We start from the raw sequence: 27,680 nt of genomic DNA, 5'->3' as shown, positions 1-27,680 counted from the left end.
AGTAGGATTAAATATATACTGAAATCGGATCTAAATCACAATTTGAATGGCTTCAGAATTTATCAAAACATATACAAACAACAAAATATCCTGCCCTATTCTGAATAAAAGCCCTGTAGTTAAGACCTCTAGTACAGGTATTAGTCTTGTATTAGTTCAGCAGTTCATGTTTCAATCTTCTCTACTGTTTTTAAAGACATTTTCAAAGTCCTTCACTGACAACAATTATGCCCTTTGGAGTTAAATAATGGCACTGCTTTCTGAAGCTATTGAAAAAAAATAAACTTTTTGCTTGTGCTCATGTGTTTGGAAGTTTGTGTCAAACTGCAGTAACTCATCAATAAATGAGGCGAGAGCGGTGTCAGTGACAGTCCAGTTTGAGCGCGGGCCGGAGCCTCATCTGTCAGGCGGTGGACACTTACCCTGGAGCTGCTGGAGACAGAGAGGCACACATGTTCACACTTTGGGCAGAGCAGGCTGGATAAAGTGCCCCCCCCCCAGCTCCATAAACAAGGGCCCACGCGCTGTCACTGTGTCCTCATGCACACTGCCGACAGAGGCGCAGGCTGAGTCATACAACTAATCTTGTAGCCACCTTTCTCTTTCAAAAATCAATATTTCATTTATGTTTTGGTCACAATTATCTATTTTATTTTGACAGTACATTACAGTAACGCCTGGTGTACACCGACTCCGGTCCAGGTACAGTTCGGGACCCACATAGCTTACTTGCAGATTGCCTGTTATACCAACTTGGGTCCTCCGTTGTCATGGTCTCCTTTGGACTTTCCTCATGGACTTTCCTTCGCGCAGTGCTTATCATTAGTGTACCAGGGTACGTTGATTTTAAGCACTTTCTAAGTCTTGCGGGACGTGCAATTCAATTAATTCTTGTTGAGCGTACCATTCACTAGTCTTCATTTGAGTCTCTCGAGGCTGATGTTTGCAGATTTTGTGGTGCTTGATGAAATAAAACTACACCGTAAATGTCAAAACATTGAGTTTGCTATAGTTTCACCGCATTATTGTCCAGCGTGATGTTAAGATTGATAGAAGAAATGTTTATTATGTGGTTGTTAGCATGTATTCATATTTCAGTGCTATTAGTTAAAGGTAACAAACTACACAAAACACTTAATCTACATGTGGTCGAGTGGTAGTCAATCACCAAAACAGCAGGTCTGTTTTGGTGATTGACAACCACTCGATGTTGTGATGTTTGGAGGCTAAAACTAACTCTCCCATTGAAAATGCATTGGAGCTAATGTATATAACAGCACCAGCCTTTAGAATGTAGGCGTTCATTTTACAAACACTAGAAGGGTCGCCAAAGCTCTTTCCTATTTTCTTTAACATTTCCAAACCCCCATACTCTCCAAACAGAACAACATAAAGGCAACACAACTCCCACCTACCTAAGCCAACCTCATGATTCACCGTCTAGAGAGTTCTTGGAATACAATCCCTCATTAGCAGCGTAGCCCTGTGTAGCCCCCTCTTTCCTCTCACACAAGGTCCAAGCGTGTGTGACTCAGACCCACAGCATTGACAAAGTGACAATAGCAGCGCTGCGGAGGGAGTTTGAGTGAGGAGCTGGTGATTGTGCGCGGAAACGTTCCATGAGCTGGACTAATGCTGCCTTCATGGATCAGCAAGATGGACAGGAGATGTTCACAAGCCACGTTTTATGAGCAGAAAGTTTTAGCAAATATAAGTTAGTAAAAGAGTGCTGAAGTTTTTGGAATGTCATTATTTATAATATGACAGGTTAAACTACACATTTATTAATTAATTTACTTTTCACAATGAATCATTTTATTTATAGTTGGACATGGGCAGCTATTGACTTATGTAAACGTCATTCTAAGTTTTTCTTCTTCCCACGCCATTTTGAGCTATTTTAGTCTATTATTAGTGTTTTAGAGAAGAGTAACAGATTTGCACACAACCCAGCGTTAAGTAATATGGCTAAAGTTACAATGACAGGATGTTTTGCACAACAAATGGTAAAACAAACAGCATTGTGTTATAGGTAACATCCAAATCTCCACTTTCTTGTTGCAAGTTGTCCGTGGGAGTAGGATCTCTGCTTCACTGTGAAACTCCTCATGGTTTCTACTTTCTCCCAAAGGGTTTTGGCGTTAAAAGGAGCATTTATCCATTTGCTAAATCCCTGTGATCATTGTTCTGTCTGCTTCTCTAGTTCACTGCTGTTGTGATTTCAGGCGTTTCAATAAACTGAACCTCGACACGAGCGAGGGCCACATGTACTCACGCATAATTTACACATAATGAAGGGAAGAATGTTTGGAAAATATTTAGTTATTTAGTTACAGAATACTGAATAACCTGCAATACAATACATTTATTTTAATAACAGCACTTTTTTATTTAAATAATAGCACTTTTTCACATAGTGACCAATATGACTCTTGACCATGCAAAAGACAGAATATGAGCGATCGCTGTTATTGTTTTCTTTTGTGATTTTTTTACCGCACGCCCTGGTAGTGCAACAGGCGAGAGCGAGGTCCGATTTGGATGTTTTTTGCTGTTTTATTGAGCATGGCCCCTACACTGTGCCTAAAACAGATAGGAAGAAAAACTTAAAATTGAGCAGTTAAACGGACCACTTATAACTCTAAAGTCAATCGCAGCTCCACATTGTTATCTATCGCCAACGCCACTGCTAATATTGTTGTTAGCAAACCTACAACAGGCTTTAACACGTGACTGTGGAACTCTGCGGACATGTTCTGTCTAAATGCTGTCAGACTCGGACATAACCTGCTAGTTTTATATGAAGTGGAGTAGAGACCGCTGCCACCGCCGTTAGACGAGAGACGCAGCTTTTTCAGTGAGTTTAAAACTTTTATTACTCATGATTTCCACTGTATACTGCTGTTATTTTAGTAAGTGTTTGGTATGTTTTAATAGTTCAGTTTTAGGGGCGTTGTTGATTGTACAGTTCGATAGAGAGAGGCTAATGTGAGGCTGTGCTGTGGCTATTCTTCTTCCACTGAAGTGAATTTAGGTGTTAAAACTTTTACCCAAGCCCCCGATGTCTTTCCCCACAAGCACAATCGAGAAAATGTAAGACAGTGACCTCAAATCTGAGGATTTGACTGTTCATTAGCTCCACTGCTAGCATTGCTCCGCTAGTGGTGTTGTGTTTTCTGCCGCAGCCGGACGTGACGTCAGCGCAATCGCTTGTATACTTAGTTGTGAATTGTTAAATGCCATGGCAACAGTGCAAATTTTTCTGAAATGCAATATTATATTGTTATATTATTATTATATTTTATCCATAATGTTGTACCATCACAAATCAAACATGTCTCCAGCGAAGCATTCATGAACACATTTCCCAATTTCATCCCCAATTTTATTGTCTTTCATTGACCTTCTCCTGTCCATAACTCCTGCTATAATTTCCATGAACTGCAAGAGGCGCTCTAATACCCCGGGGGCTTGTAAAGTAAAATGCTCGGTAAAAACAATAAATTGCGCTTCTGTTGCTAATTTTCCAGTTCACTGCCCCCAAGGCCAGTGCGGAGGCAAAGACTGCTCCACTGGAGGACGTATTGTAGCAAGAGGACTAAAAATATCCTTCATATGTGTTTGATACAGCGCTTTGCAAAGGGCTGCTGTGTAAAAGTAGCCAGGAGGAGTTTGTGTTTTAACAAGTGTGGGTGGGCTCTACTCACTGCTGCGCTACTCCAGGTTTGATATAAGATATATGAAGGGCAGGAGCAGAGAAGTCACATACCCTCCGGAAATTAAATATACACTATTGTGTAACACATCTTTAACATAGATAATGTTTTTGCAAACATGATCTGTTATTAGAACACTTCTATTATGTAATCGGCATGTAAATACATTAACATTAAAGGTGTACAATGTCACTTATCTGGTGTGTGTGTGTGCACGCACACGTGTTTCACTTAGGGATCCTCTCAAAATGGGTTGAAGCTGAAAAGACTTAATATTTTTCGTCGGGGGGGTTGAACCTACATTTACTTTGCTTTGAAGCTTCAATACATGGTTGTGGCAGTAATTGTTTTGAAATGCTAAAAAACTCTCTCAGCAACGAGCATTAGGCCAACATTAGGCGGCGGGTGCCTGCGCGGAGCATGGCGGGTGCGTGCGGGGGAGCAGAGAGGCGTCGCCAACACGGCTGGTGCAGAAAAGTTGGAAAAGCTTTTGTGCGGCAAGACGCGGCGCAGCAAATGATCAAGAGATTTGGCTCTAGTAACGTGCCTAGGCACTGACCGGAAGAAGGACCAACACAAACTCGCATGAGGTTTCGGCCAATCACAGAAGACGTGAGATTATCACTGAGACAAAAGGGCGTGTTCTGCTTCTGTCATTCTGACATGTCTAAGGTCTAAACTCAGGCAATTGACAATTACAGGTTTTGACAAGAAACATTAGTTTCTCACTCTCTCATCCTCTTGAGACTATCTCAATGTGGTCATCTCACAGTTTGGGTTGAATGGGATGTGCCATAGGGCCCCTAGGGGCCCCTGGACCATGTGGATTAAGTAAACAAACATGTGCGACAGGTGACATTATTTGGAGAGTTCATAACTTCTAAATATAAACTTACCAAAGGATGTTCAGGGATGTTCACTAGAGGTGAGCAGGGTCTATCAAGCTACTATCGTTTTATCAACGCGTAAAATTTTATGTGAAGCCAGTCTTAAGTCTTTTGGGGGGGAGGGGGTCCAGAGAGAGACTAAAAAAATTAAGTCTTTTCAGCTTCAACCCATTTTGAGATGATCCCTTAATGGCATTGGGCTTGGCAATGGCCTCATGGTGTGGGTCAGGCTCCTGTTTGGAGCAAGAGGGAGAGAAAGGGACCGCTTGGGGAAATTTGTTTCCAGTTTCTAACCTCTAACCCTACTGGCCATATTCAGCCCTGCCCACTTTCCCCACTTTTTGCCACACATCAGTACTTCTGTTGTAATGGCACTTCTGTTCGAACTCTGTTACCTAAAGTGTCAGAACGATGGAAAAGTCTGGCTGCTAAAATATGCTCTAAAGTAGATTGATTTGTGTAAAATGTCAAATGTTCATGTGACCAACAAGTCAACAGTGCACTGATTCCCTGAAAAAAAAAAAAAAAACATCTTTCATTACAATCAAAGCCCTTTACACTGCATTATTCAGTCCACACTCGGTGGTGTACAATAATACTGTAGCCAAAGCTGTCTTGGGGCAGACGGAAGCAAGGCTGCCATTATGTGCCATCAGCCCCTCCCACCACCATTAATAATCAACGTACGAACCAGATACATTACAGATAATGTGGATAAATGTGTCTTGTCTAAGGACACAACACCTGCTTGTCTCCATGGAGAACAAAATTCCAAGCAAAGCAATCGTCATAGAGACAAGCAGGTGGCAGAGCAGGAAGTACAGTTTAAGATTGCAACTGGTGTGTAAGTGTAGACTACACTTACATACCAGTCACACTTGAATCTTTTTCTACAATGGAACACTCCTGGATGAGCTTGGAACAAAAATCAAATTCCCACAAACATATGCTGCTCTTACACCCCGTCTGATTGTACATTCAGTGTGACACATTTGAGTCTGTGTCAGGGTGTTTCCTCAGCACACCATGAAACACCATGAAACTGCACTCACAGTTTTTTCTAATTTCTTGGTGGGGTGATACCGTAGTAAGAATAACCCATACTTTGTAGTTTGTGAAGATATGTTTAAAAGAAAAGTGTAAAATTAAAGAACATAGTTCTTACTTTGTCATCAATGCATAAAACTCCATCCAAAATGACAATTTAGGCACAAGGAACTCGTGATATAGCGTCTTTTGCTTTGGGGACACTATGAACTTTGGAATAACACACTACAACAGATTTGCTAAAACACTTTAGCCACAACATGAAAGGCAAACAGAATATTTGTTTCTGCCTGTAAAAGACACGCTGCTTTGTACAGCTTACCCTGGACAAGATAGGAATCTCCTCCAAACTAGGCAAGATTTGTATACAAATCTTAAATATAAATACATTTTAGTGACATGAATAGTCTAACCTGTCATATGCAAGTCAACACATGTAAAAAGATTCTCAAATTGCCAAACCTGCTCCCAGTATACATCACTACGCAACACCAGCAGCACATGTCAAGTGTCATTTATGGTTTATCATCATCCGATTGTCAGACTGTCCCTGAAGGCATCATTGTGCTTTCCTATGACATTAACAACTGAACCCTGCTCTCTATGGCCACCTCACTGTGTTTTTACATGCACAGAGAACTCGGCGTGTGACCAAACTCAATTTGTCTAGGCAGATCTAAAAGAGTAAGTCCACGTCCAACACATCTTACATTGTACTGTCTGTTTCTCACCTGGTCGAGTTGAAGCCTCTGCTCATGCTAAATGCAAGGTATATATGTACATGTTTAATTCCATATTGCAAAAGATTCCTGGTATGTCCGAATAATTTAATTTCAGTTTGTCAGGTTGGATTTTTGGAATTATATTTCACTGGTTCCTGACTGGTTATAGTTTTATTACTTCAATTAAGATAATCGTTTATTTACTTTTTTCCATTTAAGTGAAATTACTTTATTTCATATTTTTTGTGGAAACTAAACTAAACTAAAACTAATACAAATGTATTCAGAACTGCAAAAAACAAGATTTATATTCAGGATTTAAGCCATTTGAACTAATTTGGATATTATGTTGAAAAGCACTATTCACAAGCAGCACTACAGTGATATCCATATTACAATCTTTATAGCAGTAATGGGTCTGAGGAAAAAACATTGCCTTGAATGAAATAGTAGAATTGTGGTTTGGTGTGTAAATTTAGCAGCCAAATTGATTAGCGTACAGTATGTAACAGGAGTACATTGTCACACTGAAGTACAAGAGTCTTCAAATTCATATTTGTTTTGTAACCTAAACTGAATGGATATTCACTCTGCAAACTTAGAGGTGCACTATGGGACTTTTTCTGGTATTACTTGACATTAAACTTCTTTATCTTCAAAGGCCAAATTACAGGTCAGATCTGTGAACAAGTGACAACTTCCACAGTAAGAAAGCATTGGGAAAAAGTCCGAAAAATATCTTAGTTTAAAATGTTTGTGCAGGTTTGCAGTATGAAGAAGGGGGGGTAAAAAATGTTTTCTAACCCACCTAATTAAATATTCACTTTCAGCCACTGTCGCTGTGTGAACTTAAGCTGGGGGACTGCGAGACAGTGGCGTGCGGTCAGGGAAATCAAGGCAATCAGTGATTGACCAATAAAATCACTGTGTGTCCAAATGTGTCCAAATGTATCCAAATAAGCCTGTTTTCCCCTCACTTCTGCTGCTGAAGCTTGCCTCATGGTGTCTTTTACTGGCCTCTACAGGCCGCTGTGCAGTACTGCACAGGAAGCTTGGTTCTTCTTCTCCCACAGCGGCTCAGTCTGTGACCGTGTTCAGAGGCCCGTTCATGCTCCGCTCTCTAACATGAGCGTTTAGAACCAGAGCGGACAGCAGCTTCTTCTAGAGGTCAGCACATGCTCTGAAGACCACACAGCCTCAAACCCATGGATCTGCGCTCAAACCACGCTGAATAAACCTGTGTGGGAATCAAGGATGTTTGCAGGTTTTGCCCTAACTGAGCATGTGCAGAGGAGAAGTGAAGCAACAGCAGCGCCAAGTTTCAACAAACTGACTTAAAAACTTTTAGAGACGAGTCTGTGTTTGTAGCTAAGGCTCTGTTCATGTTTCCAATGATTAGATGTTAGTTAGAAATACAGAGATTGAACAACAAAGAGCACTAATTAAGTGAGGTCCTACACAGTCCCACCCGAATTAATCCACTTCTTATTACCATCATTATGATGCCATGCAAACAAAGGGAGCAAACGGAGCTTTTTTAATCTCCAGTCTGATCTCTTCTCTCATCACTTCAGTAATAGCATAAATTAGGTAATTTTGTATTTTGCCTGACATCCCAATGAACACTTATTGTAAATCTGTGTTCCTTTCAGAAAGAAAAGAAAGAAGCTCCACGTAGTTCCCTTTGTTTGTGGAGTCAGCACTTTCAGCATGTCCCATAAATGAAAGTTCTGTTTACCCAAAAACATGACACAATGAGTCTTTTCAATACATCCCTATTTTTCTTCACCATTTCATTGTGCAGCTCCGTTGCTCTTCGCGCTTGTTCGTTGAGCTCGGGTGTCCCCAAAAGTTTTTAAAAACACCATTGCTTGTAAGTGCCCAGCCGTACTTTTGTGTCTCGTTGCTGCCTTGGTTCGTCAACTCAAGTTTGCAAAGCCAGTGTGGCTCCAAACACCAAATCAATCACTTGCAAATAATAGGCATTCCCAGCAGTACAGTTTGCAGTGCTTCTCGGAGCCTGTGAGCCATTAATAGCGCTCGTAGTTGGAACTTTAAAAGTGGTGAACGAACCCGCATGTGACAGGCTTTGTAGCGTCAACGTCTTGAGAATGGCGTTATAATTATATTCTCGACTAAATCAATATCTTCTCCTCCTTCCGCCATTGTGGGTTGAAAAGACAGCTTCGTAACACGCAAATGAATTTGTTTATCCAATTCAGTTTCCTAGTTCAGAGGTTCTGCATAGACCTGCTCATAGTACCTGCCTCTCAATATTGGTGTTCCAATCAAAAGACGTGCACGCACTACGCCTGCTAGCTGACATACAATAGCCAACTCTAAAGCTGATTGGTTGACACAAAATTTTCATCTCCATTCACTTTAAGCCCGCACTATTGATTGTGAAGGCCTGAGGGCAGATTTTGGAGCAGTTTTCAGGTCATTGCAACTTTTCTCGAGTGAATCCATGTGAATATAGATGGATATCAAGGGGTTGAAAGTAACTTATCAACCAGGTGCTAAACTGAAAAAGAATGTGTTTCATGTGTCTGTGTTGGATTTATTTGTCACTAATCTGATATGTAAATGTAAGGGAGCGCAAACCTAAAACGCAGGCCAATTCTTAACCGTACAATAATCATACTAAACGTGTACCCGAGCACATACCTTGATCAGCGCATCCACCTCCTCTCTGCTCACACAATCATGTCTCTCCAGGAAGGCCTTCTTCTGCTGGTCAATAAGGGTCTTCTGCCTGGTCTCGAACGGCTCCTCCAGGTAACTAAAGATCAGACCGCCACACACCAGGTAGACTAGGACAACAACGAACACAGCCAGCACTGTCTTCCACTTCATCACCGAGTGCAGGGCCGAGGCGGGGTCCTGCGACGTGTCCAGGCTGGCCACTACGGAGGCCGAGCGCGACGAGATGGAGAGCCGGGGTAAGGGGCAGTGGCCACTAGACTTGGGGTCACAGCCCATGGGGTTCTGCATGGTCTGGACGCTGGCCTGGACCAGACTGGACTTCACCGTGCCGGGCTGGGACTTCTTCTTGGGAGGCGCCAGGTTGGTCTGGATCGCCACTGGAGGGGAAGGACATGGGTGAAGTTAGATGATGTCAAGATTATATGGTTAGTGTAGAAGAAGACATGCACATCCAAAATACGTTTAAAGCTGGGTCCTGAACTTGAATCAAAATTAAAATATAAAAAAGGAAGAATTTAGAGCTCCCAATTTTTTTAAATAATTGTGATTGTTCAGGTCACAATATAATCGTAAGAACTAAAAATATTTTAAACCAAAAAAAGTCATATCCAAGCTACACTCCAAAAAAGCCAACTTAAATGCAAAATTCTCTTTTATTTATCTGATTGTTGAATTATTATTACTTTTTTATTCAGGAAGTTTGATTTCATAAAGCTGCAACAATATGAAATAAAGTAAATTTCATTGATGCTTTTTCTTGCTGGTGATGTTACTTCTTACAATAACTCCAAACATCCCAAGGTGGGAAAGGACATTTAAATATAATATCTAAATAGTTATTTGTAAGATATGGTAAGTTGGAATAGTGTTTGTTTCAGATAGAATCGTGACATTCTGAAGGCCAATAGAGTTCCGGCAGTTATCGTCACACAGTCCCGTCATACACCACCAAAGTAATGGCGTCAACTGCAATGAACAAAGCTTATCAGGGTTTCAGAGATTGTGGATTATTTTGGTGCACCAGGATGTACAAATAATCAAGGCCAGAAGAACAAGAGACTTTTACTTGATTTACAAAGCTCCAGATTGACGAGAGAAGTTGATTTCGGTAACTATTAGTGAGTCAAGCATGACATTAATTAAGATACTATTAAGGTACTTCTGCATCGATTTGTTTTTTATTTGGGGAATTCACAGCATTATTCAAATGAATTATTAAGATTGTGCATTGTTGATGAATTATGGATCAATTAACAAAGCGAGAAAAATAGAGAGTTGTTTGAAGAGAAAAAATGCTTTTCAAAAACGCTGTTTGCATAATTGACTGTTCAATAAAATTACAAACTGAAGTTAAACCAATAATTTTTGGATGTTTATTACATTGACATGAGTGAATTAGCCTCTGTCCCATACAACAGCTTCACATCAGTCAGAGCACAACATTTTATGAACATTACATCATTTTAATTGTAATTATCGTATCGTAACTATACGTTATAGGTATAGGGTTTGTATAAAATAAATATATTTATCAGTTTATTTGTGAATCAGCTCTCTTTAAAAGCACTCTTGGACCGGCTTTTAAGATGTATTGTTAGAAGATAAACGTAATTTTGCCTGACGAAGGCCCAGTGGCCAAAACATTGCCTCTTCACCTGTAAATAAATTTCACTTGCAAGTAAGACAGTGTGCGTGATTTTTTCCCCTAGTACATTTAGCGTCACGAAAGCCTTTTCCCTACGCACCTGCAACAGAATCTGATGTGCGGAGCACCGTCCTGATATAGAAGACAAACTCCAAAAGCAACATTTCAGGCTTGTTGCTATTTGTTACTGCAGTTTATTCCTTGCCGTGATGGTCACATGGTGCAGGAGCTCTGGTCATGGGTTTCAGTTTTCTCTTTATATCCCCTTCCAGTGTTTGTAAGCAGAACACCTTAATTCTAAAGGCTGGTGCAATTCCATACTTTAGCAATGCATTTTCAACGGGAGAGTTTTTGTCACCAACTTCATTCATAGCTCTGTTTTGGCGACTGACAACCACGCGACCACACGTGAGTAACACCAGCACCTCAATAGAAATCATCAAGAATATTAACGTTAGCAATCAATGCGTGAAATAAGCATGCATGCTAACAAACACATAATTACATATGTCTTAAATGTAACGTTTTTCTGGACAGTAATGCACCAAAAACATAACAATAACACCACAAATCCTGCATCAACTGACATGTATCATTCGATGGAAAATATAATGACGCACAAACCAGTTGGAATTATGATGCGGAAACCCATAAATGCAGTTAAGTTTAGTCAGAGTTCCATCTGCATTCATTTTTAAATTATAAAATGTCGAAAAGTTCTGTCTTGGCCCATTGCTGAGTCCAACTGTCTCTGACTAAGCATCTACAATTTGCAGTCGCTAATGTGAGTCAGGAAACAGCACAAATGAGCAGCCTCATCCACATCTCCACAGAACATTTATGGACTGGTAAAAAGGAAAACTTCTACTAAGTACTTTGGAATTTTGCTTATAGTAAATTAGACGAGAAAAAAGTAAAAGTCAGGAAACCAGTTTTTTCAAGGAGTCATTACATTTTACAATCATGAGTTGCATTAAAAATGAATTGGCAATCAAAAAGTGCTCCATTGACTTTGAAATGTTCTGTTTTTGATGAATTTTTCAAGACCATAAAAACGTAAATGAAATAAAATAAAATAATTGCTATGTGATTAGTGAAAGCTGTGTAAGGCTACGTTCACACTGCAGGATGTTCTTGCGGTTCAGACTTTGCAACTCAAATGTGACTCAAATCAGTTTTCATGTGTGAACTAAACAGATTTTAACTCTTCACAATATCATAAATTATATTCTATATTATTGTTATTCTTAATTCTGCTTTTGGCAATTCAAATGTCTAATTTAGCATTTTTATTTTTATTCATATTAAAAACATTTACACTTTTGAAGGACAGCACACAGGACTGTAATCATTTGGAGAAAATATGTAACAAATATGGATCGTTTTTCAATATTTCTCCATTTATTGGGTATTTTAGTTATTTTGAATATCAAACATGTTTGTATTGGAATTATATTGATGGGAGTTGAAGTACGGGGGTTGTATAAGTGTAAAAAAAATTATGGTCCTATGACAAAATGAAAAATAATGCTTAGGTGGACTTGTTCTGTGGCAGATCATAAAGGTATTTGGTGAGCATGATTGAGAGCTCATTGTGTGATAAGTCCACAGTTCCCCTTTCTCTATTCTCTATTCTGATTTGTCGACTAGTCACTGATTTTGCCCCTGGTTATGTGAACTTGCTTCGTTCAGAAAATCTATTTGGTTAAGAGAAACTTATCCAGCATAAGCTCTGCCAGCTTTGATACAGGTCTCAGGTCTACGCCAAGACCAGTGCAGGACTCAACCAGGTCTACGCCAAGACCAGTGCAGGACTCAACCAGGTCTACGCCAAGACCAGTGCAGGACTCAACCAGGTCTACGCCAAGACCAGTGCAGGACTCAACCAGGTCTACGCCAAGACCAGTGCAGGACTCAACCAGGTCTACGCCAAGACCAGTGCAGGACTAAACCAGGTCTACGCCAAGACCAGTGCAGGACTAAACCAGGTCTAAGCCAAGACCAGTGCAGGACTAAACCAGGTCTAAGCCAAGACCAGTGCAGGACTAAACCAGGTCTACGCCAAGACCAGTGCATGACTAAACCAGGTCTAAGCCAAGACCAGTGCATGACTAAACCAGGTCTAAGCCAAGACCAGTGCATGACTAAACCAGGTCTAAGCCAAGACCAGTGCAGGACTAAACCAGGTCTACGCTAAGACCAGTGCATGACTAAACCAGGTCTAAGCCAAGACCAGTGCATGACTAAACCAGGTCTAAGCCAAGACCAGTGCAGGACTAAACCAGGTCTACGCTAAGACCAGTGCATGACTAAACCAGGTCTAAGCCAAGACCAGTGCAGGACTAAACCAGGTCTACGCCAAGGCCAGTGCATGACTAAACCAGGTCTAAGCCAAGACCAGTGCATGACTAAACCAGGTCTAAGCCAAGACCAGTGCATGACTAAACCAGGTCTAAGCCAAGACCAGTGCAGGACTCAACCAGGTCTACGCCAAGACCAGTGCAGGACTAAACCAGGTCTAAGCCAAGACCAGTGCATGACTAAACCAGGTCTAAGCCAAGACCAGTGCAGGACTAAACCAGGTCTAAGCCAAGACCAGTGCAGGACTCAACCAGGTCTAAACCAGATCTAAACTACCTGTAGGTCTGAACCAAAGCTGAACCAGTACCATAATAGAAAACATTTGATAATTTTCATCTTATAAATTTAGAATCATTTTTAACAAATCTGCAGGCAATACTGGCACTTACTTTCCCCAGAATAATTAGGTTTCTCTTCCTCTTGTATTCCATGTTTCCTTCCACATAAACCGCCTCACACTTAAACGCTCCCCGTAGAGTAGAAAAGGGGTCGTGAGGGTGAAGGATGCCTCTGAATAGCTTTGACAGGACTTGTATTAATTAAATGTTCTATATTTAGCAGTGTGCACGTCTCTTATTAAAGAAAATACTGTCTACTGACAGCACATGCCCGAGACCTGCATGCTCACTCATCTGTAGAGTGGACTCTCGCTCACACCAAACATAATCCAATAAACACCACTCCAGTATGGGTCAGTGTGTCTTCTAGTGGGGCTCTAACATGGAGTACAAAACAATCTAATCACTGGAGTTTAAATAATAAAACATAAGGTGAAGGAGTCGGCATTTTGCGACCAATCACAGTTTTACACCACAGAGAAAGTATATGAATACGATCGCTAAACACGACTCATTAATGACATGATACAGCATAATGTGCTACTATTTCAAAACGTTACAGATTAAGAATAGCATGTACGGTATGTGAATGTGATATTGGATTGCCATTGGGCGTATTCCATTTAGCTTATACGCTAAATGTGCTTTAATATGATTACGCGTCGTTTGCTTATGCAAGCTGCCCTTTCTCTTTGTCTTTTTCCGCACACCGGTCCCTCGTTTGCCTCACAACAGTTGGCTTCTCATCTCTAATTGGTCTCTAAAGAATGGTCTTCTTGTCTTATTCTTGAAGTTCACCAGGTTTGGAGCAGTTCCTGTGAGTTCAGGGCTTGTAACCGTAGAGATCTGCCCTGATAGAAATTGGTCCAGCTTCGTAGAACGGCTAAACCAGGGATAACCCCAAATTTACCTCGCACTACCATCTCCACATTCTGAACTCAAACCTTATGGACATCCATCATATCCCTAGCACATTAGTCATAAGCTTCCCGCACAAATAGAATTACCGCCTCCTCAGGCTCACGTCAATAAACAGGAATCTGCTTTTAGCTCGCTCCATCTCTCTCCACAACTCTATAAACATACAGTACTTTAGCTTCCATCAGCATTCAATCATCAAGTTAAGCTCTGATATGGTTCATTAAAAGTCCATCCCATATCTTAATCCAAAAACATGACTTGACTTAATGCCTGTTAAAAAAACCACATTAAAATTTGTCATACCAAATGATTTCCAGAAAACCCTTTTTTAAATGAACCATAAGAAGACATGCTATACACAACATTCCCTTCATTGCAAACCACATTATTGATCTAAATTACACTTACAGTATTTTTCAATGGTTTCGACACTAAGGTCTACATTTTGATTCCCGCTCGTTGGTGCAACCTTCAAACCAATTCCACTGCTGCCAATCTTCGCTGGTTCATGCAACAAATGTTCAAAGAAAAAAAAGAACATTGTGCCATTTATTGATGATGCGTAAGTGTCCAAACTGCCAGAATCATCAATATGCAGTAGGATTTTAAACTAACTTCCTAATATTGCAGGCTCATGCCCTTTAAGGTATATTTAGTGACTTGGGAATTAATTTAATTGCCAGTGCAGGTTGTGACCTCACTTTGCTGTCATTGATCAAGCGGACAGATGAATAAGCTAACAGGATTCTGCCCAGTTCTTCCTGGATGTCCTTGAGTCATCTGAATGCAGAGCAGATGCTAAACGTACGCGCTAATCTTTTCAAATGTGATGCAATACGAATGCAAAGACGCGAGCCGTGAAACATGCTAGCGTTATGCACAATGTCACGACATTGAAAATGTATGAAAAGGTGACAGATATTTTGAGAATTAAACCACAACTAATACATTTCTTCATGTTTAAACATATTCTCTGATTTACATAATATCTTCTGAGGATTATGGAATACTAAAACAAATAAAATAATATTGGCCCGATAAAGTAAATATGCAAGAAACATTAAGGAATGCACAAAAAAGGTTTAAAGCTGTATCTAATTTTTACTGTCTTTAAAATGTGGAAACAGTCATAGAACTAGTCCTTATTTCTTGGTTCGAGGCAGATAAAAACACTCTAGATGCAGACAGCACATAACGGTCTCAATTTGCCCTCAAGAGCTGCTTTTACAATGAAAATAACAAATTATAATCCCTATTTGCATGGGATTGGTTTTATTTAAGGACAATTGTAAAAGTGAAATTACAGACTTGATTTCAAAAATGACTTATAATCACACTGAAATATGACAGAAACCTTTTAATTCAGTGTTTCTCAAAGCACTAGCTTTTCTGGTGCGCCCCCCTTAGAGGATAGAGAAATGATCCTCTCGTCTCCCGCTGTCGCTCATCTCCTTCTCTCAGCTCCCTCTGTCTCTCCTCTCAGTTCTGACTGTCTCTTCTCCCAGCTCGCTCTGTCTCTCCTCTTAGCTTACTCTGTCCCTCCTCTCAACTCTTACTGTCTCTCAGCTCCCTCTTTCTCTCCTGACAGTTCCGACTGTCTCTCAGCTCGCTCTGTCTCTCCTCTTAGCTTATCTGTCTCTCCTCTCAGCTCCCTCTGTCTTCCCTTTCAGCTCCCTCTTTCTCTCCTCTCAGTTCCGGCTGTCTTTTCTCCCAGTTCCTTCTATCTCTCCTCTTCGCTCCCTGTCTCTCAACTCCCTCTGTCTCTCCTCTCAGCTCCCTCTGTCCCTCCTCTCAGCTCCCTCTGTCCCTCCTTTCAGCTCCCTCTATCTCTCAGCTCCCTCTGTCTCTCCTCTCAGCTCCCTCTGTCCCTCCTCTCAGCTCCCTCTATCTCTCAGCTCCCTCTGTCCCTCCTCTCACTCCCTCTATCTCTCAGCTCCCTCTGTCCATCTTCTCTGCTCCCTCTGTCTCTCCTCTCAGCTCCCTCTGTCCCTCCTCTCAGCTCCCTCTGTCCCTCCTCTCAGCTCCCTCTGTCCCTCCTCTCTGCTCCCTCTGTCCCTCCTCTCAGCTCCCTCTGTCCCTCCTCTCAACTCCCTCTGTCCCTCCTCTCAGCTGCCTCTGTCTCTCCTCTCAGCTCCCTCTGTCCCTCCTCTCAGCTCCCTCTATCCCTCTATCTCTCAGCTCCCTCTGTCTCTCCTCTCAGCTCCCTCTGTCCCTCCTCTCAGCTCCCTCTGTCCCTCCTCTCAGCTCCCTCTGTCTCTCCTCTCAGCTCCCTCTGTCTCTCCTCTCAGCTCCCTCTGTCTCTCCTCTCAGCTCCCTCTGTCCCTCCTCTCAGCTCCCTCTGTCCCTCCTCTCAGCTCCCTCTGTCTCTCCTCTCAGCTCCCTCTGTCCCTCCTCTCAGCTCCCTCTGTCCCTCCTCTCAGCTCCCTCTGTCTCTCCTCTCAGCTGCAGTCAGTGGACAGCGGAGAACTGGCGCTTCGGTGAATGGCGCGTTTCACGGACAAGACGCACTCGTGTTACTTTTGTGTCACAGTGGATCACTTCTAGCATTGTGGCACGTACAGACTGCTCGCAGTGGTAACTCGAATAAATTCACAAATGTTTCACATTTACCACAAAAAGCGCATGGAATCAAAATGAAAAGGGGGCGATATAAATGCACATGAAAGGTACGACAGGCTTTATAGCGCCAAAATGAGTTTGGGGAGGCTTTGAAAAGGAGGAGACGAGCCCTCTGCATGACAGAACAGAAGCACGGAGCAGCAGAGATGCGGGGGGATCAAGCACACGGTACAGACAGCGGCCCAAGCCGTGACTCATCCTAAACCTGAGGCAGACTTGTGTGAGACCGGGACACAGAGAGAGACTGCTCCAGTCTTTTGCTGCTCTCTGAATATAGAGATTAACCCTGTGTGTGTGGTAATATGCAAAAACTTCTCGTGCCCCCCTTGGCACGGCTCTGTCCTCCCCCAAATGCCCCCACCCTTTGAGAAGCTCTTTTTTAATTAATTTGTGCTGCTAGCTTTCTTCTATTTCAGATTTGACTAGCGTCAATGGGGTTGTACTTCCGGGTCACATCTTGATTTTAGTTTGTTTTGTGTTTTTACCACTTAATTGTAAAAAAAAAACTGTAATTTTCCAGGTGTTGAATTGACCTAAGTAAGTGGATCATGCAATGTTCAAGCACAAGGGTGCCCATCAGTGCACGTGGCACCAGGACACCCAAGGCCGGAGGTCTATAATCGTCTTTGTTGTTATGTCATCTGACCTTTAGCTGCGTGTCTTGGAGAGAGGCAGAACTGTCAACCGACCACCACCTGATGGTGAGTTGGATCCACTGGCGAAGGAGGAACCCGAACAGACTTGGCAGGCCGCAGGTAGCTATCGCAGCGGCAACCCCGATTTACTGGTCAATCTATGTTCCTACCCTTGCCTATGGTCATGAGGTTTGGGTAAGGACCGAACGGACAAGATCGCAGATAAAAGCGCTCAAAATTAATTTCCTCTAAAGCAGGGGTGTCAAACTCATTTGGGCCATGGGCCGAATTTCGACGCTCAGGCTGGGTAGAACATAACATAAAACATAAAACTATTAAGCAATTACTGGATCAATTAAAATAAATTACAAAGCATTTGTTCTCATAAACTGAAATGTATTAAGAAAAACAAGTGTAATTTCACCAATACTGTGCTTCAGTTTATGTGCATTACAACTTCAGAGTTGATCTACAGTTCTACACAGAGTATAAACATTTGACTTTATAACAAAATAAACTTCAAGATCTAAAAAACCTTTTAAATGTACTAACTAACATTTCCACGTCTGTGTAGTTCTCTGTACACCTGAACTGACACACCGCTAAACTTCTACTCAAATGTGCACTTCTCCCTCGGCAGCTCACACAGCAGTGCAGCAGAGCCCTGTGGGGGAGGGGCGGCCACCGGCGGCATTGTGGGACGCTCAGTTTTAGCGACAAAAACGGTTACGGATGTAAATACGGTTCTATGAATCGATTAAAAAAAAAAAACATATATATATATTTTTTTTTAAATATAAATATGAAATGTTCGGCGGGCCGGCAGTAAGTCAGACCTGTTCCTAGTGCATGTTGGACTCCACCAGGGCTGCCCTTTGTCACCGGTTCTGTTCATAATTTTTATGGACAGAATTTCTAGGCGCAGTCAGGGGTCGGAGGGTGTCCGGTTTGGGGACCACAGGATCTCATCTCTGCTGTTTGCAGACGATGTTGTCCTGATGGCTCCATCAAACCCGGACCTGCAACATGCACTGGGACGGTTTGCAGCCGAGTGTGAAGCGGCTGGGATGAGAATCAGCACCTCCAAATCCGAGGCCATGGTTCTCGACCGGAAAAAGGTGGCTTGCCCTCTTCAGGTGGGTGGGGAGTCCTTGCCCCAAGTGGATGAGTTCAAGTATCTCGGGGTCTTGTTCACGAGTGAGGGAAGGATGGAGCGTGAGATCGACAGGCGGATCGGTGCAGCGGCTGCAGTAATGCAGTCGCTGCATCGGACCGTTGTGGTGAAGAGGGAGCTGAGCCGAAAGGCAAAGCTCTCTATTTACCGGTCGGTCTACGTTCCTACCCTCACCTATGGTCATGAGCTTTGGGTAATGACCGAAAGAACAAGATCGCGGATACAAGCGGTCGAAATGAGTTTCCTCCGCCGTGTGGCTGGGCGCTCCCTTAGAGATAGGGTGAGGAGCTCGGTCACACGGGGGGAGCTCGGAGTAGAGCCGCTGCTCCTCCACGTCGAGAGGAGCCAGCTGAGGTGGCTCGGGCATCTGTTCCGGATGCCTCCTGGGCGCCTCCCTCGGGAGGTGTTTCAGGCATGTCCCACCGGGAAGAGGCCCTGGGGAAGACCTAGGACACGCTGGAGAGACTATGTCTCTCGGCTGGCCTGGGGATTCCCCCGGAGGAGTTAGAGGAAGTGTCTGGGGAGTAGGAAGTACGGGAGTCCTTGCTCAGACTGCTGCCCCCGCGACCCGGCCCCGGATAAAGCGGCAGAAGACGGATGGATGGATGGATGTTCGGCGGGCCGGATTAAAACGTCTGGCGGGCCGGATTTGGCCCATGGGCCTTGTATTTGACACATGTGCTCTAAAGCAGGGGTCCCCAACCACCGGGCATAATGTATCAGTGACAGCATCTTCTCCGACGCAACTTTGGCCTGTCCCTCATGACACGCTAATAAACTCGTCTGTGGATATGTAATGAAAAGCCTTATAGGAAATTGCCAATGAAATCCATTAAATATAATGTAAGTATATTATATCTCTGCTCTTGTCCTGTGTGAGAACCAGGCCGTATAGGCGGGTGCCTGGGGCGGCACTGCGGGGGGTGCGCCCCCTTCTGGATTTTTTTTTTTAATTATTATTTAAATTATTTATTTATTTATGTTATTATCTTTTGCTTGGCAGAGTTTTTTGCGGCCCCTTCTATGTATCCAAACACTATTTTGGAATTGACAAATAAATCTAACGAAAGGAGAAAATCGAAAAATCGTTACGTATTCTAGCAAGTCAGGGGTATCACCTCTGGATAGACAGAACAGGCTAGAATATCGATGCCAACAGCGCCTCCCTCGGGAAAAAAATAGTTATATATGTGTTTTTGCTTGGCAGATTTTTTTTTTTTTTTGTGGGGGGGGGGGCGCCTAGGGAGTAGCTCGCCTAGGGCACCAAATGTGCTGGGGCCGGCCCTGGTGAGAACATAAATGATACGTGCATTATACATGACACGTCAAATGACACATCAAACGCGCTGCCCAAAAGTAGACCCAAAAGCCAGCGAAAATGAGTGAAAAACAAAAGTCTTTGGAGAGCATTTTTGCAAAGGGGAAAAGGCCAAGTGAGGAGGAGATGAGGAGCAGACGAGGAGCAGACGAGGAGCCAGCATTCTGCAACTGCAACGCGATCACCTGTTTTTACTTTTACAAGAGTTTGAGCGCTACTTCCCGTGCGCAAAAGATCCATGAACTGCACGTGATGGATCCGCGACCCATTCGTGATTAAAGCGGGCGAATCGAGCATGTGCAACAAGAGGATCAGCTGTTGGAGATTGAAAATGACGGTGATCTTAAACGTATATTTGAGGGAACAACTCTGCTGACTGCCATATTTATCTGATGAGCTTCACCAGTCAGAAGAACAGCGAGAACACGTGTAACTGTACGTTGTGTTACTCCAATTCGGATCTTTTGAACACTTAATAATGTACAAACGCGTCTTTTGAGAACATTTCACCTTCCGAGCTGAATCGAATGGAAGCCTAAGCCCCGCCCACTTCCGCGCAAGTTAACCTGACCGCGACATAAACTGACACATCGGTCCGTGAAAATAAAACCTACATTATTCCAGTCTGTGGTGCAAAAAAGGTTGGGGACCCCTGCTCTAAAGGATGGCTAAGAGATAGGGTGAGAAGCTCAGTCACACAGGAGGAGCTCAAAGTACTGCTCCTCCACGTCGAGAGGAGCCAGCTGAGGTGGCTCGGGTATCTGTTCCAAATGCCTCCTTGACGCCTCCCTAGGGAGGTGTTCTGGGCATGTCCCATGGGGAAGAAATCCCAGGGAAGACCCAGGACACGCTGGAGGGACTATGTTGCTCAGTTGGCCAGGGAATTCTTCGGGATCCCCCAGAGGAGCTGGAGGAAGTTTCCAGGGTGAGAGAACTCTGGGAGTCCCTGTTTAGACTGCTGCCCCCGCGACCCCGCCCTGGCTCAGTGGAAGAAGACGGTTGGATGGATAAGTGGATAATCATTTTACATGTTAGTCATTGTAAACTGCAACATTCATCTAAAATGGCTTTGAAAGAGAAAGTACAAAGTTCTTCATTGTGACGTTTTACCAGGCAGGCAACAGGCAGCAGATTGTCATTTACATGTGAGCAAACTACATGGTCGTGAGTTCGAATCCTACTCTGAAAAATTTGCAGCACGTCCCTCCCTCAGTCTATCCTGTTTAATAAAGCCTACGGACCCAAAAATCTATATGTGTTATTTTAAGTCTTCATTTTATAGTAATAATCACAACTAAGTACCGGGAGGTGGGCGGGGATAGGGGGTAGGTGAAAACACCTAATCACTGAAGCCTCTGTTGCAGGACACTACAAGATCAACTCGAACATGCAAGAATCAATAAAAATACATTAATTCATTCATTCATTCATTGTCGACTTGTCGCTTGCTCACGTGACTGGAGCCAGTGATTTTGGGCCTTAAATCAAAATACAACTATGAGTAAACTAATGATGAGAAAACACTGTTGTAACAAGGTTAAAAGACAATTTGTGTAGATTTAGCATAATATGGACGTAAAACTGATGCACGTGCCAATATATGGTTTTAGATGAGGAAAAAAACATTCCTAAAAGTCACTTAAGCAAATTTAAACTTTAAGTACATGATTGGACAGATTTTTAGTCTTAAAAAACATGAAAAACAGTTAATTTTAAACTATTTGCAGTAGTATTCCTAACTTTCTTGTGCATTCCCAGCTTCCTAATTGTTTGCTGTGATGAGTTTTTTAAGCATGTTTTTTAAAATAATAATTTCAGAGCCAGGGCAAGTTTTGCCTTCACTGTGAAGATAACAAGCAGCTTAGGTTTTCCTAGCATAACGTGCGTTTCCTGGTTTCCGAGAATAAAACGCTATACAATTAGATGCAGAATGCACTTATTGGTTCTCATTTTGCCTACAATTGTGCTCAATGACATACTACAAATACATGCGGTTCTTTAAATCACGCAAAATAATTATTCATTGTTCAATTTAAGCTTTTAAATCATGTTTACTGGGGCATGATTTTGGGGCCACTTTAGTCACTGACATCACCTATACTCTTTCACAATAATACACTGTTTATAATCAGACACATGGTTTCTATTGGAATTATAGGAGAAGTCTTACTTTGAAAATATTTTTAATTTCAAATATTGCAATTTCAAGTAATGCTATTTGAGATATGGTATTTTACTACAATTGAAATTTCAGAAATGTAATTTCAGAAATCAAAATTAAGAGTGATTTTTTAAAGCTTTCTATAAGTTATCTGTTCTTTTACTTCTGTAATTTCAAATATTGCAATTTCAAGTAATGCTATTTGAGATATGGTATTTTACTACAATTGAAATTTCAGAAATGTAGCAAACACATTAGACTCTTTATAAATAATGTAACTAACGCATTCCGTTAATGTGATTCTAAAAAAATAATTTGAGTACTATAACGCCTTACCAGCTAACACGTTACCCCCAACTCTGCATGTGAGTGACATCAAATCCTGGTTCAAACACATTTTACATTGAATTTCACCAAATTTGTGCATTTAATAAGAGATTATTGCACACATTTTATATTTTTGATGAAGGTAAAATTCAGATTTTTAGGTTTTCCTGGAATAATATATTCCTTTTTTCTTTTAATGCAGAGATCCACAGCCAATCATCTGTCAGTAAAAGCATGTGGCAGAAGGAAGTTTTAAAGGACAAATATTATGCATCAGTTGTATTGTTAATGGTTCTTGTACCTTTACTTTGGCACCTCACGTTTTAGAACTCAAAAAATGGTTTTACAAAAAACAAGAAACTTCATGTCACTCTGGCTGGCCACTATTATTATTATTACTATTTTTGTCCTATTTTATTTATTTATTTATTAATTCCTTATTAAAGGTTGAATGGACAATTTTTTTGGCCCAAATCTGAGTCTTATTTCCTCTTGGCGTGGACTGCCAATTAGTTCTGCCACGTATCAATCATAAAACGCACCTACCGCTCACCTGCAGCCGTCCATTACGCCTTTAAGAATGTGAGAGGTTTTGTCTACAAAAATTTTGTTTATAAAAGCTTTTCTATTAAAGGTGGTATGGACGATTTTTTTCAGCAATTTTTTTTTATCATATTTCCTCGTGGCGTGGATAAATCATTTGTCCTGCCACGTATCAATCATAAAACACACCTACCGCTCACCTGCAGCCGCGTCAGGTTCGTCCCCACGTTTCCGCGTGCCTAAGCGCATGGATCTATCATAATATAGTTCCCTCAGTGTACGGGGCAAAATGAAGACGGAGAAAGACAGTTCGAGCTGACACAGAAGTGGACAGAAATCTACGGGAGACGAGCGATGTGATGCGCTCCGTTGCGCTAATAAACAAACGCACGTGTGTGTTGTATCAGTCCGCACGGGGGAGTGCGCATGCGCACTTCAGCCTGCGTTCTCAAATCGCCGAAAAATTGTCCATACCGCCTTTAAGAGTGATTTTTTAAAGCTTTCTATAAGTTATCTGTTCTTTTACTTCTGTACCTACTCGCGCTGCAACACTGAAATTTCCCCATTGTGTGGACAAATAAAGGCTTATCTTATCCTTTTCTCTTCCCCACATTAGATAATTATTTTTAGCGCCATCTACTGGCTACAGAGGGAATTACATAAGCAAGAGTAACAAATCCTAGCTTGATCCTCCAACATGCTAATGTAGCCACACAGTTGTAATGATTGTGATTTGAGGCAGAAATCCTCAGAATGAGTCTAGCAAGTATTTATGGACAGCACAGGAGATCTTGGAGCTCTACCTATGACATCACCCATTGGGGAAATTCAGAATGGAGTGTTTTTGACGCTCGGTAGGAGACGTTTCATAGATGATTCTTTAAACTAGTGTAAAATAAGCTAAACACAACTCCAGGTATGTTTTTGGTGAGGGAACAATGTTATAACTGTTAAATGCTCAAAAAAGAAAATTTTGCACAACATGTCCTTTAAATGGCTCTGATTAAAAATGTGTTATGTTGTAAGTCCCTGTTGTTGAAGATGGCATCAAATATGTGCAAATGTTTTTCTATTTTTTTTTATTGCAACTGCACAAGGTTTTTATTCCCAACAAGACTCTCCTGGTTAAATAAAGGTTTAATGAAAATAATGTACGTCTATTTATGTGTATGATAATGTACCGTATTGTACCTAAAGGAAAAACTAGTCTATTTATTTATTTGTATGATATTGAAGTCCAAATTCCTCCAAAATGTTCTTAAAGATTTAACATTTAGTGCAAATAAATGTTTTTTATTTGTATTCAAATATTTCAATTAAATGTCTTCTTTTAAAATGTTAAACCATTCATGTGAGGGTCCCAGTACCCCTGGTTAGCAAACACTGACTGTGAATCTCCAATCAGACGAAAAAAAGACAAACTAAATGTAGCTCACCAACAGGAGTATATATTATAATTGTTTTCCAGATTCGTGAGTGGAAGAAAGTGAAAATCTATAATTGCCTTTGACGCTGCCATTCACCAGGAATAAAACGTGCATTACCTTGTTCCGGATCCCAGTTCACTTGTTTCCTGGGGTTTTCTATTGGGAATTTCATTGTCAATGTTATTCCCGGTCTGCAACTCAATGTTCGCTAAAAAAACAACAAAACCTAAACTCAACTCTTATCTTTTATGTTCAACAAAAACATATAACTTAAGTATTGATCCCCTTCACCCTAAAAACACAGTAACAACAGAAACATCACCGGTTTGTCTGCCTCCCGTTTACTCCTCCTCCTCCTCCTCCTCCTCCTCCCCGTAGACGCGCATCTGACTGATGACAAAAAAAAAAAAAAAAGAACACTACGAGACCTTTTGCGAACGCTTCCACAGCCCACTCAAATCCAAATTACTCACACGCACCAGAAACGACAAGGGTTCGGTCCGGAAAAGCAGCTGGAGTGCGCGTAAAACCAAGCACTTTTACGCACCATTTGCCACAATGAAGAACAGAACAACGGGATGGATTCTGCGCGCTCCTCCCTGTCATCCACTACTTGCCTCCGCGTAAAAGTGCACCAAACATACAAGCGCTCGTTACTTACTGTTTGCGGTGGTTTCTTCGTGCGTAAAACAAATGGATGCGGGTTATCTCGGCATTGTTACGCTGAAGCCGGCGACGGAGCACATGGCGATGGGATGCGATGGGATGATGGGGAGGCGAGTGCAGCGGCCAGTCAGCGGGCTCGGTGTGGTAATGACATCATGCTCGTGATGTACGGGAAACGGAGGACAAGTGGAAAGTCCGTGCACGTGTGGAGCCGAGAGCAGACGGGGACAATTTATTTGGCCTATTCATTCATTAAATTAATGAATGTAAAAAACAAAACAAAAAACATGATTATGAAGATAAATGCTGCTTACAAAGAAACGATTTCTGAATTTATTGTTTGTAATATTGTACTTCGTTTTAGTTTTGTGAATGGGTACAGAAGGGGTATAAGAACCTTTTCTATCCTGTGATGTGACACGTCTTTGTAGCAAAAACATAAGAAATGTTTAAACTTATCAGTTCTACAAAACGTGTAAGAAAGGCTCTTCACAAGTATCACATCATTTTGGATTTAAGTATTTTAACTGACTGACTGCATGTTTAAAGGTTTTGTTTCTTCATGATACGCATGCTGTAAACACATTGTGGGGCTAATTTTTTCCGCTGTTCTGCATTCACTCTCACAAACACACTCTCATTCATATAGCAGTATACATAGAACATGGAGGCAAAGTGAGTGAAGTTTCTTGCCCAAGGACACAACAACAGTGTGACACCTGTGAAGATCAGGCATTAAGTTAGTATGGCCAAGTAAGAAAAAATCATTTATTTTGATCTGTGGCTTAAACCTGAACCTCAGAGTTTGTCCTGGAGCAGAAATGACAGATGAACTCCTTCTGGTTTGAGTGTAAATGTTTTTGAATACAGTATGCAACTTTTCATGTCTCACTTTGGATTAAAGATTTAAAATAGAGATATAAGTGTAATTTTATATTATGTACATACTTACATGCAAACACCTTCAGAGCTGACATTCTAGACATTCTAGACTTTTTTGAAGTAAATTGTTATAGTCAAATTTTTGTAAAAAATCCAAAGAAACAACATTTGTCTTATATGTACTTTATAGCAGACATGGTGGTATGCAGTGGCAGAGGGGTTAGAGATCATGGGTTAAATTCTTAGGCCAGACCAACATCACAAGATCTCTCTGGGTGGTGCGTGTTCTTCCCGTGTTATCGTGGGTTCTCACTTTCTCCGGCTTCCTCCCACCGTCCGTGCACATGCATGTGTGAGGTAAACCCTAGTGAATGAAAGTGAGAGTGAATGGTTGTCTGTGTGTCTTTGTGTTAACCCTGCGACGAGTTGGCCCCTGTCCAGGTTGTGCCCTGCCTAAGGCCCAAAGCCACTGGGATAGGCTCCGGTCACCCTAATGGGAACAAGCGGTAGATCATGTATGCATATAAAAGACATTTTCTTTGAGGAAAACATTATTTAGAAAGTAATTTAAGTGATAATGCCCAGAAATGGACATCACGTCAAGTATTCAAATATATAATTTGTCCACGACGATGACTCAGTTTATAATGTACTGATTATTACAACATAGATATAGTTCCCTTGCAAAAGCTAACATGTTCCTTCGTCATTATCTTAGTCAGAGTTGAATTTGGATTGATTCATTGTTTGAGCAATCTTGTTGGCTTAAAGTCTTTTCAACTGACAACAATCATGTCTTTGGATTTGAATAATTCTGAGGCTGTTTGTTCATTTATGCTGGCAGAGAAGCGGTTGAATGTTCTGACAGACGACGCAGCATCACATATAAATACCAGGAAAAATAAACCTACAGGAGAAAATGTAGCCTAATAATTATGTAGGTACAAATGTATCTGTTTTAAGAAATATTATCATGTTTCAGCTTTAGTTTGAGGACCATTAAAAGATATGACATTGTGTTTTGAATTGTAAATTGCTAATTAGATTGAATTTAATTGAATTTATTTTTGTAACATTCAATATCACAACAACGGTTGTCTCAAAGGGCGTCATTGAAAAACAGATTAAAACAATGTTTAACATCATCTTGTGTCCTTAGACACGAGATGATGTATGCTGGGACACGGTGATAATAATTTATTCTTTCTTTGAGAGCCATTGATAGGCGAAATATGCCTACAGCAGACAAGAGCCATCTGTGCCCATTCCTTACGGCAGAAAAGGTTGTGTTTGGCCAACTAGTCCGGTTAATGTCTTAGGAAAATAGGCCATGTCAGCATCAACAATAGTCAAAAAGAAAAGAGCTATGACCTCTGCAGTAGTTTTCTTTATCCTTAATCTTGAACATTATCATTATATCTTGGACGTGACCAAAGTGGCACTTACATTGATTGAAAGGTGTAAGTCTGACGGAACGTGTGAAATGTAAGAAAAGCCCTCAAGTCTTTGAATGAGGCTACAGTGGAAAAGCATGTTTGGGCCAGTAACCCCAGGGCTATCTGCTTTCTGGGTTTCCTTCTGTGTC

At 41.6% G+C, this 27,680-nt stretch overlaps 1 protein-coding gene across 1 annotated transcript in view; it reads right to left on the bottom strand.

Moving 5' to 3' along the window:
- Positions 1-24,778, bottom strand: part of kcnk10b (potassium channel, subfamily K, member 10b) — a 43,892-nt gene extending 19,114 nt beyond the window's left edge. Inside the window, exons 1-2 of the mRNA XM_072457682.1 lie at positions 24,665-24,778; positions 9,040-9,455 (exon numbers count right to left, since the gene is read on the bottom strand). Coding sequence (XP_072313783.1) covers positions 9,040-9,455; positions 24,665-24,719 — 471 coding nt within the window. The 5' untranslated portion in view covers positions 24,720-24,778. The remainder of the gene's footprint in view (positions 1-9,039; positions 9,456-24,664) is intronic.
- Positions 24,779-27,680: the final 2,902 nt, after the last annotated feature.

This window comes from Eucyclogobius newberryi, unplaced genomic scaffold, assembly GCF_026437365.1.
Source record: "Eucyclogobius newberryi isolate DKJ021-1_F unplaced genomic scaffold, fEucNew1.0.hap1 SCAF_21, whole genome shotgun sequence".
NCBI classification, from domain to species: Eukaryota; Metazoa; Chordata; class Actinopteri; order Gobiiformes; family Gobiidae; genus Eucyclogobius; species Eucyclogobius newberryi.
Note: the sequence above shows the minus strand (reverse complement) of the source record. Positions and strands in the feature narration are given on the sequence as shown.